Source organism: Halichoerus grypus, chromosome 9 (genome assembly GCF_964656455.1).
Source record: "Halichoerus grypus chromosome 9, mHalGry1.hap1.1, whole genome shotgun sequence".
NCBI classification, from domain to species: Eukaryota; Metazoa; Chordata; class Mammalia; order Carnivora; family Phocidae; genus Halichoerus; species Halichoerus grypus.
Window position 1 is genome coordinate 2,987,617 of NC_135720.1, and position 13,418 is coordinate 3,001,034.

The 13,418-nt window shown below is 54.5% G+C and overlaps 1 protein-coding gene across 12 annotated transcripts in view; it reads left to right on the plus strand.

Annotated features, from left to right (window-relative positions):
• RPS6KA2 (ribosomal protein S6 kinase A2) overlaps positions 1 to 7,624 on the plus strand; it is a 344,404-nt gene extending 336,780 nt beyond the window's left edge. For 11 of the 12 annotated variants that reach the window (XM_078054474.1, XM_078054476.1, XM_078054475.1 and 8 more), the window contains 2 exons: positions 2,282 to 2,419; positions 3,844 to 7,624. In XM_078054474.1, coding sequence (XP_077910600.1) covers positions 2,282 to 2,419; positions 3,844 to 3,969 — 264 coding nt within the window. In that variant the 3' untranslated portion in view covers positions 3,970 to 7,624. The remainder of the gene's footprint in view (positions 1 to 2,281; positions 2,420 to 3,843) is intronic. The other variant, XM_078054478.1, reaches the window with a different exon arrangement.
• Positions 7,625 to 13,418: the final 5,794 nt, after the last annotated feature.

Here is a 13,418-nt window from a genome sequence, read left to right on the forward strand (position 1 = left end):
AGGTGGCAGAGATGATGGTGGAGATAATGACAGAGGTCATGGTGGAAGTGATGACAGAGAAGATGATGGAGAAGGTGGCTGAGGGGTTGGTGAAGATGGTAGAAATGATGGTGGAGGTGATGGTAGAAGAGATGATGCAGGTGATGGTGGAAGTGATGATGGAGAAGATGATGGAGGAGATAACGGAGGGGATGGCAGAGAAGATGGTGGTGAAAGTGATAACAGAGGTCATGGTGGAGGTGTTGGTGGAAAAGATGGTGGAGGAGATGGCAGAGGGGATGGTGGAGAAGATTGTGGAGGAGATATGGAAGAGACAGTGAGGGAAATGGAGGAGATGACAGAGGGAATGGCAGAGAAGATGGTGGAGGCAATGATGGAGGTCATGGTGGAGGTGATAGTGGAGAAGATGGTGGAGGAGATGGCAGAGAAGATGGTGGAGGAGATGGTGGAGAAAATGATGGAGGAGGTGACAGGGCATGGTCAAGGAGGTGGTGGAGGGAACGCTGGAGAAGATGATAGAGATGATGGTGAGTGGTAGAGAAGATAGTGGAAAAGATGATGGAGGTTATGACAGAGATGATGGTGGAGGAGATGGTGGAGATGTGGAAGAGACGGTAGAGAAGATGACGGAAGAGAGGACAGAGGGGATGGTGAAGGAGGTGGCAGAGGTGATGATGGAGGTCACGGCAGAGGTGATGGCAGAAGAGAAGGCACCTGGCCTTTAGCAAGCACTTCCCATGTGTCAGACCCTGACGCTCCCAGTGCTCCCATCCATCCACTCTGTCTCAAAAGAGTATAGGCATTGTCTAGTTCTGGTCCCCAAAGTAGACCAGGACTTGGGTGCTGGTGGTTTCTTTGGCAAAACCACCAGCAAGGTGGTTTCTGAGGCGACCTTGGAAGCGGGAGTGGGGGCCAGGGAGAAGGAGTCAGGAAAGCAATCAAGTCAAGTACCAGGATTGTCGCTGCAGGCAGAGGGCTTCACTGCCTCCTGGGACCTTGACCACTTCTTCCTGCCCCTTCACCACCATATCTCCTGCCTCACCTGCCCCATGCCTTTTCCCCTCTCTGTGTTCCCCAAACATGCAACAAAACCTCCAGTTCTCCAAAATCAGACAGAGTCTGTGGATTTGTGTGTTGTCACAGTGCAGCTTGCAGGCACTGCGTAGAAACACTGCTTTACTATGAGATCTTGAGCAAACAATACAGGTCTCTCTGCTTTCCGTCTTACCCATGGAAATGGGAACAATACTGCTTCTAGGAGATACTTGTTTCCAGAAGTTACTAAGATCAGTGTTACCAAATATTAAAAGGCATTTGATTTTTCTATTCAAAAAAGGATATTGGATTAGTCTATAGTATTTCTCTGTTGTGGTTTATGACCAGAAATTCTGTTGAGTGCATCATCATCATATCATGTACGTACGCTAACTCCCTTATTTCCCTGTGAAATGCCACGGGAATACCAGAGTAAGGTGAGCAGCCTAGCAGGAAAACACGGATTCTCATCATGGCTCTTCCTTGGACAATTGTTTGATCACTATAAATGTCATCTGCAAAACAGGGACAGTAATATTGGCCCTCTTTCCCCCAAGGACGATCCCGATGACTCTCTCAAGAACAGGTGTATCACGCATGTGCAGACGGCCTCATGAATGCCATGCAGATCCACATCACAGTTGTAATTGTGTGTGTGTGCACATGCATGTGCGTGTCATGCCATGTGTGAATGTGAAGTGGAGCTTTGTCTTTAAGCCACAGTCGTAAGAATCTTTATTGTGATTATCTTACAGTCACATAAGAAAATCACCCCTAGGGGACATTGGCCCCTTGGACCCACGTAATGGCTCCAGATGGACAGTTCTGTGGCTGGTGCTGATTTGTAGCAAATGTTTATGGACAGTGCTAATAAAAGTGTCACTACATGCATTGTCATAACTGGTTTATGTCTGTGGGACAGTTGTTACCTAGCTTCTCCCTTTGGAAGGATATCATTTTTACCAAAATAGCAGTTCAGTAAATTACATGCACCATTCAACATTTCTACATTTGATTTCTCCTTGCATGTAAAATCTTTAACATGATATAAACCTGAGGTGAGCCACCAAGGTGATGATAATTAAAATTCAAAAATCATTCACGTACTTTTAAGGCTGAAAATAAACATTTGACACCCAAATGCAGAGAATCAGTCAGAACAATGGTGAGGTTTTGCCGTGAGAGGGAATGAAGGAATTTTGCGCAGGAGGCTCTTCAAACTGGCTTCTGCTGTCTTCCCTTATAGGATGTCGTGTCCAAGATGCTCCATGTGGATCCTCATCAGCGCCTGACGGCCGTTCAAGTCCTAAAACACCCGTGGATTGTGAACAGAGAGTACCTGTCCCAAAACCAGCTCAGCAGACAAGACGTCCACCTGGTGAAGGTGCGGACAGGGAGTCATGAGAGCAAGATGCTGGGGGTGGGGGGCCCAGGAAAGTTGCCCTGATCCCCCTCAAAATAACCTAAAGAAACCACGGTGTGGGAACCAGATAGCGAACCAGTAAGAGGCACGAACAGGTATCCCTAATTAATTTACTTTTACACATTTCTTCACATACAAGCAATCACACACAAAATTCTGAATAAGTTACAACTTCTGTTAACAATCCTGAGCAGCTTCATTGTGTGTGTGTGTGTGTGTGTGTGTGTGCGTGCAGGTGCGCATGTGCATGTGGGACAGAGACAGACATGGAAGGAGGGAGGGAGACAAAGTAGGAGAGACAGACAGACAGATGGGGGTGGAGAGAGGGGGGGAGCGAGAGAGAGAGGTGGAGGGAGTGCTGCATCGGCACCAGTTCAAGGCGCCAAAGCCCTGGGTTCTAGAGCAGACGTCCACAGACTTCCGTGTAGAGGCCCAGACTGTAAGTACTGGAGGCTTCTGGAGCCGGCTGTCTCTGTCGCTCCTCCTCAAATCTCCTGTTGTGGCCCAGAAAGGCCCACAAGTGGCTGCGTGCAGCTGGGCCTCAGGAAAAGTTGATCCCCGGGAGCGGGGGCGCTGGGCTGGGCCGGAGGGCGCACCCCATTTTCCTGAGACACTTCCCAGGGCACGTGCCACGTGGAACCTGGCTGCACAGCTTCCACTAGAGCATCCTGACCCCGGAGCCCCTGACAGAGACACAAGGCTATGGAGGGACCAGAGGTCAGGCCGCAGCTGGCGTCACTGAGATAGTCTCGTGCCAGGGATCAAAGGTTCTCAGCTCCAGAGCAGCTGCTCATTCAGCTGTTGGGCCTCGGTAGACCCTGCCGTCCGACGACCCCACCTTGCAGCGTCCCACCGTGCGGTGCGACCGTGATCAGAGTCACCGAAGCCAGGCGTCACCAGACCTCGGGCCAGCTCGGTCGTGGTACACCCGCACTGCAGTGCAGTCCACACGGGCTGGCAGACATCCGAGGACTGGGGGCCACACCGCGGGCACGAGCAGCCTCTGCCTCGCGTGCTTGCAGAGGCTGCTTGGAGCTTCTGGGGAGGACTGAGGCCACAAGGGTCCGTCCTTGGAGGGTGAAGCCCGCCTCCTGAGATCCAGCTGGTGAGGCAACATGCCGTCGAGCCGGGGTCGTGTGACCCCATCCCGGGGCTCCCTGCGAGTCTGAAACACCTCAAGTCACACGCACAGTCCAAGGCGGGTGTGGGACGGTAACAGAACAGAAGCGCCGTTATTTAGGAGGACCCAGAGTGCGCCGGACACGGCCGGCCCCGGGGTCCTGCAGGCCCCGCTGTGCGTGGGAGGGAACAGCTTGGAGAGGCCCCAGGCCCCGCTCGGGAGTGGGGGGCACCGCGGTCAGCCGCCCTTTCCCTTCCTTTCCCAGGGTGCCATGGCCGCCACCTACCTGGCTCTGAACAGAGCTCCGCAGGCCCCGCGGCTGGAGCCCGTGCTGTCGTCCGGCCTGGCGCAGCGCAGGGGCATGAAGAGACTCACGTCCACGAGGCTCTAGCGCGAGCGGGCCCTGCCGAGCGTTCGGGGCTGTCGGCGCTGCCGCGGTGCCCACGCCCGGCTCGGAGCCCAGGTTCCTCCGCTCGTTCCACGCCTGCTCGCCAGCGGGGTTGGATCCAGACCGGTGACCTGCCCACGCCCTCTGTGCCAGCCTTGCCGCCTCCTTACCCCGAGCAAAGCCAGACAGACTCATTTCACTGCACACCACCGCGCCCGACGCCTGTAGGGCTCCCTCAGACTCCGTAGGTCTCTTCCGATCATGGCTTATATTTATGGAGAGAGGTGTTTTCCCAATGATAAAGCCAGTAACTGGGTCAGGTTTCCGACACACGCGTCCCAGTGACTCGGGTGGGCGGACGCGCTGACCCGCTTACGGCACAGCCTCCCCGGGAGGGGCTGGCCTCTGCGGTCTGGGGTTGCCAGAAGGACAGGGTCGGCACATGGCACCCAGAGTAGACGCCAGGTCCCCTCCCAATGATCCAAAGAGCCCTTGTCCCATCGCCCTTCTTCCTGACTGAGGTGCTGGGTGTTCTCTCTGGGTCGCGGGCCCACGGGGGGAAGAGCCCAGAACCGGCAGGCGGTATCTTCACCTGGGGAGCCTCTTTTCACAAGAATGGCGCGTCCCTGGGGAGGAGCCAGCGAGAGCTGTGCCCCCCCGCCCTGTGTCCTTGTTCCCCCCACGGCCAGGGCTGCAGGGCTGAGGCTCCACGCTCCCGCGCTGGCTCTAGCCGTGGCCAAGGCCGCCCAGGTTCCCAGAGCGCGTTGGGCCTGACGTCTGGCCGCGGCCTTCCGTCAGCCTCCTGTGCTTTCCAAAGCAGTGGTTTTGCTGTGTTCGCCTTCCCCTCTCCGGCCCGCGGGAGATCCGTGAGCCCTGGCAACCCTGAGCTCTGTCCCTCCCTTCAAGGCGCGCTCTCTGTCCCATGCAGCCGGGAGGGGGCACGGGAGGCCCTGCTGCCGCCCCGGGGCCCGGAGGGGAGCCGGAAGGTGCGTTACCCAGGGTAGCCATGCACTTTGTAGAAGCTGTGCTTTTGTGTTGCATTTGTGTTTCTGGTTTTCACCTGATGTTGCAGTGACAGTTAATGTTTCCCTTGGGGCGCGTGCACACAGGAGGGGCGCGGTGCCGAGGGAGGGGGCTGTGCGCCTCTTGTTAACTGAAACCGGGACAGGCTCGGCACCACTGCCCGGGCAGGCGGGGAGAGAGCGTGTGGCCTTCGGTGTCCTCCCACCGGCCCCACCGGGGGTGCCCCCAGGCCGGCCCAAGACTCCCCGCTGCCCTCGCTGGGTGCAGGGCACCTGCGGCCCTCAGCCAGATCTCACTAAGAAGACGTATTTCACCGTTCCCTTCATCCCCCATCTCAACCAACTACAGCACCTCAAAAAGACAAAAAACAACATGCGGCATTCTGAGTATAACTCCTTAGCTTGCTCCAGTTGTGTTCAGACCTTAAAATGCAACCTTATTTCAGAAGCTTTTATAATTCTGTGAGCCTTTCTCCCCCCTCAGAGAACCACCAGACGTAAAAGCGGGGGGGGGGGGGGGGGGGGGCAGGTTCTTGAACCGGTTTCCCACAAAGCCTCATTAGGCATCTCCCCTATTTTCTCACTAGAAAATGCTTTTCCCCGAGGCCACAAAGGCTTGGTTCACAATAGTTCTGTTTTAGGTCTGAATTCTTTGATCTATTATTAGAAGCTTAGGAGAAACTGGATAGCCCTTAGGTCACGGGTCTGCCCTCCTAGGAAGGCACCGAGGTCATCACACCTTCCGTCTGCCGCCCAGGCCACTGCTCCAGGGTTCCCACGGCCAGGCTGCTCGCGGAGAGTTGGAGCACGGAGGGACGCGGGCCGGAGGGGGCAGGAGCCCAGGAGCGGGCGGGGAGAGGGGACAGCGGGTGCTCCCTGCGCACCACGGCTCCTGCTCGTGCGCTCTCTCGGTGCCACCACGCGCGCAGCCCCACCTGCCACACCCCGAGAGCCGCAGAGCGACCCGGGGCTCACCTCGCACCACGTCGTGCCCTTAGCCAAGGCCAGGGTGCGGCGGTGGCCGCAGAGACCGTGCTGAACCAACTCTACTTGAATGTCTGTGAAATACCTCTGCTTTCTCACCTTATCCAGAGCGCGGTGATACTTGAAACCCTTCCACAAAGTCAGCCTAGAGATGTCGATACCACAGTTTAAACCGAACTCGGAGGTCCAGTGGAGCAGCCAGCGGCTGAGCCTTCTAAGCAGCAGTGGGGCGCGAAGGAAGGGGTTACTTCTCATTTGCGTCCCCTGTGGGGCGCACCCCTGCCGGCCCTGAGCGGCTCCGGGGCTTCACACGGGCGGCCAGACCACAGGGAGTCAGATGGCTGCCCCACAGACCGCGGAACAGTCCCCCCCCCCCAGGATCATAGCCCCACAGACCGCGGAACAGTCCCACGCCCCAGGATCATAGCCCCACAGACCGCGGAACAGTCCCCCCCCAGATCATAGCCCCACAGACCGCGGAACAGTCCCACCCCCAGATCATAGCCCCACAGACCATGGAACAGTCCCCCCCCCAGATCATAGCCCCACAGACCGCGGAACAGTCCCACCCCCCAGGATCATAGCCCCACAGACCGTGGAACAGTCCCCCCCACCCCGGGATCATAGCCCCACAGACCGTGGAACAGTCCCCCCCCAGATCATAGCCCCACAGACCGCGGAACAGTCCCCCCCCAGATCATAGCCCCACAGACCGCGGAACAGTCCCACCCCCCAGGATCATAGCCCCACAGACCGTGGAACAGTCCCCCCCACCCCGGGATCATAGCCCCACAGACCGCGGAACAGTCCCCCCCACCTCGGGATCATAGCCCCACAGACTGTGGACCCATCCCCCCTCTGGATCATAGCCCACAGACTCTTGTGAGAAAACCGAGCCCTGGTCCTTGGGCCTCCTCCCCCACTGCCCCACGGTCCCCCCAGGGAGCCCACTGTGGTCTCGCCCCACCTGCAGGCCCCCCTGTTTGACAGGAACACCTGACTCACCCCACCAGAGTGAGGGCTCTGCCAGATGCCGCCCCCAAGTCAAATTTGGGCAAGAGTGAGATTTCACCTGTATCCTTAGGTCAGATTGTCCGTGATTTTAATCTAACTTTGTGTGTCTTGACGCCTGGAAGATCGTCCAGCATTTTAAGTGATAATAGTACTTAACGTGAGCCGGTGTCGTTCATGCAGTGGTGTTACTCCTAAAGCCGCACGTTGGGACTGTTGCCTCACACTTGACTGATTCTCTCAAGCACATGATGAACTTGATTTGCACTCTTTTTCTTTCCAAATGGTTTTGTTGCCCTTCACCTCTCCAAGAGTCCTTAAAATTCTAGAATGGAAAAGGACACTGCAGGTCCCTGGGTGGAGAGAAGACTGGAGGAATATCCAGCGTGGGTTCGCAGAGCTCGGGAGGAAACCTGGGAGACTCGAACTCGCCACCGCTGGTCGCCCGTGGAGCACGCTTCCAACCCAGACCCCGACTCAGCACTTTGTTTACAAGCCCGCATCTGTGTTTACAGGTCATTCTTATGTTCACGCTTTGTATTTTATGTTCGAGATGGGCGGCCACTATACAGATATTTATTACGCTTTCCAGACTTTCTGAATAGATTTTTTTGAATAAACATGGGTTTTATGAAGTGCAATCTTTTTCTAGGATAACAATAATTTTTGGCCTTTCTGTGTGGTTGCCAATAATAGTCTGCAGATAAGCGTCTTGCTCCTCCCGTCCCCTCACTCCGTGCTCGGGCTGCTGCCAGCCCCTGCGGCTGCAGGGTGGCATCTTCGTAGGGAAGGTGGGACACTGTGGCCATCCACTGCACACGGAGAGCTCTGTGGGGGGGCCTGCGGGAGCTTCTGCGTGCATGCGTGGCCAGCATGCGAGTGTGTGCACACGTGCATTGTGCAGTGTGTGTGAACATGTGTGTGTGCGTGCATGCATGGCTTGTGTGTGTACACGTGCATTGTGCAGTGTGTATGAACATGTGTGTGTGCGTGCATGCATGGCTTGTGTGTGTACACGTGCATTGTGCAGTGTGTATGAACATGTGTGTGTGCGTGCATGCATGGCTTGTGTGTGTACACGTGCATTGTGCAGTGTGTGTGAACATGTGTGTGTGCGTGCATGCATGGCTTGTGTGTGTACACGTGCATTGTGCAGTGTGTATGAACGTGTGTGTGTGCGTGCATGCGTGGCTTGTGTGTGTACACGTGCATTGTGCAGTGTGTATGAACATGTGTGTGTGCGTGCATGCGTGGCTTGTGTGTGCACACGTGCATTGTGCAGTGTGTATGAACGTGTGTGTGTGCATGCGTGGCTTGTGTGTGTACACGTGCATTGTGCAGTGTGTATGAACATGTGTGTGTGCGTGCATGCGTGGCTTGTGTGTGTACACGTGCATTGTGCAGTGTGTATGAACATGTGTGTGTGCGTGCATGCGTGGCTTGTGTGTGCACACGTGCATTGTGCAGTGTGTGTGAACATGTGTGTGTGCGTGCATGCGTGGCTTGTGTGTGCACACGTGCATTGTGCAGTGTTATGAACATGTGTGTGTGCGTGCATGCGTGGCTTGTGTGTGCACACGTGCATTGTGCAGTGTTATGAACATGTGTGTGTGCGTGCATGCGTGGCTTGTGTGTGTGCATGTGCATTGTGCAGTGTTATGAACATGTGTGTGTGCGTGCATGCGTGGCTTGTGTGTGCACACGTGCATTGTGCAGTGTTATGAACATGTGTGTGTGCGTGCATGTGTAGCTCGTGTGTCAGTGTACACGTACGTGTTGTGTGGTATATGGATGACCGTGTGTGAGCATGTGCCTGCATGTGTGGTGTGTGCACGTGTGGCTGTTCGTGTGTGCGTGTGTGTGGTGTGAGCATATTTGTGCATCTGTGGTGTGCTGTGTGCCTGTGTGTACACACACGTGCAGGTGTGTGTGGTTACATACTCATGTATGTGTGGTGTATTGTGTAGACATGCACACATGTGTATCTGTATGTGGCCTGTGTAGTATGTGTGTGCACACGCGTGTGCATGTGCCTGTGTGTTGTATATTTGCGTGTGCCTTGTACAAGCACGTGGTGTCTTGTGGCGTCCATGCGTGCACGTGTGTGGTATGCGTGGGTGTGCCCGTGTACATGTGTGCACTCCGCATGGAGCGTGGCCACGTGACGGGATGGGTGCCGGCAGGAGACAGGGGGCGGTGCGTTGGTCGCGAAGCACGGGGCCCAGGGTGGGCTGCTGGTGGCCGTCCCTGCTGTGCCTCGTTCTGGGCACGGCCACCTGGCGTCCTCATGCCCATCTCCTCTTCATACAGAAATAAAACAAGAAGCTACGCGCTTGGCCTTCAGCTCTCCAACCTAATTTCTTCCTCCCATTTGGTCAATTCCTGAGCAGCATGTATCCACAAGCAAGACACATACACACGTTCACACTTTTCTGCCACCACTTTCTGGGCTGCTTCCCCAGCAGAGGAGGGAACTTGCTCCCCAAAACCCTTCAGGCTCACCGCAAGGCACGGGTGTTGAAACCGCTCAGGGATTCCAGAGCCCACGGGAAACACGTGAACACTCTGCCCCCGGCTACCGCGGGGATGCCCCGAACACACCCACAGCCAGCCGCGCCCCATCCCGTGTGACAGACCCCGTAGCACAGACCTGCTGGGGTGAGATGGCCGTCCCTTAGGTCACAGCTCTGGATGTCAGAAGTCCCAGGTGGGTGTTGCGGGCTAAAGTCAAGGTGTCCACAGGACTGCATTCTCAGGGGCTTTCGGGGACAGTCAGAGCCCTGCCTTCCCCGGGGCCTGGAGGCCCTGCTTTCCTGGGCTCCTGGCTCTTCCGCCAGACTCAGAGCCAGCCGCAGGGGGTCGAGCCCCATGTTCTCACCTCAAGCACTCCCCCACACGTCCTCTTCCACTGTTGAGAACCCTTGTGGTGACACTGGCCCACCTAGATGCCCCAGGATACTCTCTCTATTTCAGGGTCAGCTGATTAGCAGCCTGAACCTCACCTCTATGTCACTCATGGGTTCTGGGGCCCAGGATTTGAGAGCCCGTTCTTCTGTCTAGCACACCACACAGAGTGAGCGTCGATCTGCTTATGGTCTTCAGGCTGCATGTTTGTTTGGGTGGGCGAAGGTTCGGACAGTTTGCTAACATGTCAGCCGGGCACCGTCTTGTGCGTGCGGACGAAGACAGGACGCACCCCAGGTGCACCCCTGCTTCCCTTGCCCTCAGGTCTTCCGGGGTGACAGAGAATGCATGAACAACAGGCTGGGTCACAGCTGGGCACCCCGGCTTGAGAAACCCCGGTCACTTATAAGGGCTGGCCTCCCTTTGCCCCAGAGGGGGACACCACCTCTGTCCTCCCGGGCTGTCCCCCCGGCAAACGTCCTAGAGAAAACCGTCCAGTGACTGCTCACACACACACAGAAATGCAGGATTCACCTCCCAACCATAGCGTCTCCGTTCTGTATCTGCTGCCCCCAAATGCTGAACTGAGCGTCATCCAGGAGACACCAACAGGTGGGGCAGAAGAGGTAGGTTTGGGGGTGTTCTGCTGCTTCACTCTCGTGGGGACCTCCTCCTGAGTCACAACCACAAACGCACCCGAGGATAAAGTATCCATCTTTCGTAGGACCTAAAATGGTCCTCCACACACCTTTTATGCAGATGATTGTGCGTTTATTCTCAGATTGGCCTGTCCCTTGTCCTAAGTTCCGCCGACCCAAGCCGTTAGCCCACAGGTACTTCCCAAGATGCCGGAACCAAGCGACACGAAGGACCACAGGCCTGGCTCCCAGCTCCCAGCGCAGCCCCAGCAGACCCTGAGGTTTCATCTCAGGTGACGGGCTAGGTAAGATGAGTAAACCCCGTTTGCAAAGGCGAGTCCCGATGTAGCTCATGACTCACAGCCCAGAGTCAGAGGCCCCGCATCAGGCGTGGCTCTGCCTCCGGAGAGTGTGGATGCACCCCGCCCCCATCCGCGCCCTCCCCCACCCCTGTCCCCACAGCTCCGCTTGCTCGGCCTCACTCAGGTCCACGGCACCCTCCTTCACGTGACTGCAACCTCGTGGGTTTTTTTTTTTTTCAGTTTGCCAGTGTTTCCACACATAGTGATACAATTCCATAATTGATGCATGAAAAATCGGACTGAATGTGATGGTCCCTCATGGCAAAGATTCAGTCATTCAAAAAACACATCCTGAGCATGGACCACATGCCCATCACGGTCCCGGGAGCTAGAGATGTATCAGCAGCAAGGCAGAGCCCTCCGCTGGTGAAGGCAATCCCCTGGCAGAGGGAGAGAGAACATAAACAGTAAGCAGTAAGACACACGGTAAGATAAACCAGTGCAGTGAAGGAGAGCAGAGCAGAGCAAGGAGGTAGCTACTATGTTCAGGAAGGGGGTTCAAAGCACAAACCAGCCCTGAAGATTTACCAGATCTTGAGGTCCCAGAGTGGCTCAGTCGGTTAAGCATCCGACCCGATCTCAGCTCAGGTCTTGATTGCAGAGATCAAGTAGGTGTGGAGCCTACTTAAAAAACAACAACAACCGCCAAAAAAAAAAAAAAAAAAGATTGACTGGCTCTTCTCAGCAACAGGTGTTAACAGCCTTTCAATGCAGAGCTTATGAACTTCATAGTTTATTTAATTTAGTCCCCATTAATGACTATAATTCAGGATCTAAAATCAAAAGCACTCCTAGACAACATATGTCCAATTTGGGGATATGTTTGTCACTTTACTCTGATGAGGAAAAACATCAAACAAGTATGTGGCACCGAAACAATTTCCCGTATGTTGCTTTTAATCACACTTGAGCTTCGGCAAGAGAGCCCCGTTTTCTAAATGATAGTTATGGTTTCAGCTCAGAAGCATCACTGTTGGCGGTGAGTTCCGTTAATTTCAGTGTTTTCTCGTGAAATTTATCCACAGGTCTTTCTTTTCTGCGGGCACAGGCCACCAGTTCCCCGCTGAGCCAGCTCTCCTGCGGCTCTGCTTTGGACCGAAGTTGAGATTGTGAAATCGGAGACTGGATCATACGGAGCTACGTCAACATCACAGGCTTCGAACTTGGCTTCCGTTTTACTGCGGTTCGGGGGACACAGGATGCCGTGTTGGTTTCAGGTGTACAACAGGGTGGTGGACACGTCCGTTCCGTGTTCTGCTGTGCTTGCCTCACATGGAGCTGCCGCCTGTCGCCCCACACGCTGTCAGCACCGTTCCAGACACCCCCATGCTGGGCCCAAACTTGCTTCTTCATCACTTAAAACTATGGACGTAGAAACTCAACCCATCAGGTTTTGGCTTTAGTCCTAAATAACAGTTGAAAAGGTAAATATTCAGATTGAGGATGAGATTTTTTTTTAAAGAAGAAATTAAGAATTAGGCTCTTCACATAAGTTTAAAACTCATTTGTAGAGCCTTGAGTTTTGCTAACAACATTTGTAGCCCAGCTACAAAATACCCTCACTCATACACATCCAAAGGAATTCAAAATCACATAGAATTCCACCCAATGGGCTTTGATATGAGCGGTAGCGAAAGTTTAGTCTCTAAACCCTTGAGATGATTAATGACAAAATAATGAGTTTTGGCCTCACAGCACCTGACAAGCGACTGCCCTGACGTCTTAGATGAAAGGAAGCCAGAGGGTCCCACACACCTCAGGTTCCAGTGGTTTTTCAGACTTCTGTTTCCTCCAAACCTTCCAGGACCCACGTAAATTGGACGAGGCAGGACAGCTGCTCCATGGTGCCCACGTGTCTGCTCAAACTCTAGTCCAGACATCGCCCTGACACATTGTTTAGATGTGATTAACGTTTACAATTACTGGACTCTAAGTAAAGCAGATCATAATGTCCTGGGCCTCAGCCAATCAGATGAAGACCTTGAGAGCAAAGACTAAGGTTTCCCAAAGAAGAAGGAATTCTCAAGACGATACGGAAAGCCTGCCTGAGTCTCCAACCATCAGACCCACATGTCAACACCAACTCTTACTTGAGTCTCCAGCCTGCAGCTCAATCTATGCACATCAGACCTGCTAGTCCTCATGATGGTGTGAGCCAGTTCCTTAAAATAAATGTCTCTCCCTCTCCCTTGATAGATAGCCAGATCGATCGATTGGTAAGTGATAGATAGGCAGATAGATAGAGGTATAGATATGTAGCTAGAGATGGAAACATACCTCCTGTTGGCTCCATTTCTCTGAGAACTCTAATTAAGACTGTTCACCTTGCAGAAAATGTAGAGGCAATTTGGCCGTCCTCTGGGCCTGATTGAGTCACACCAAGTCGTGTATGCCATCGCATACACAGCCGGGCCCCGGGCAGCTCTGTCACTGAAAGGACCTGAGACTTGCTTTAACCACAGCTCTGTCTATACCCAGTCATCTGCTCGGCTACTTGCTGCCACGTGCTGTAGGCAGGTTTGGGTGTAATG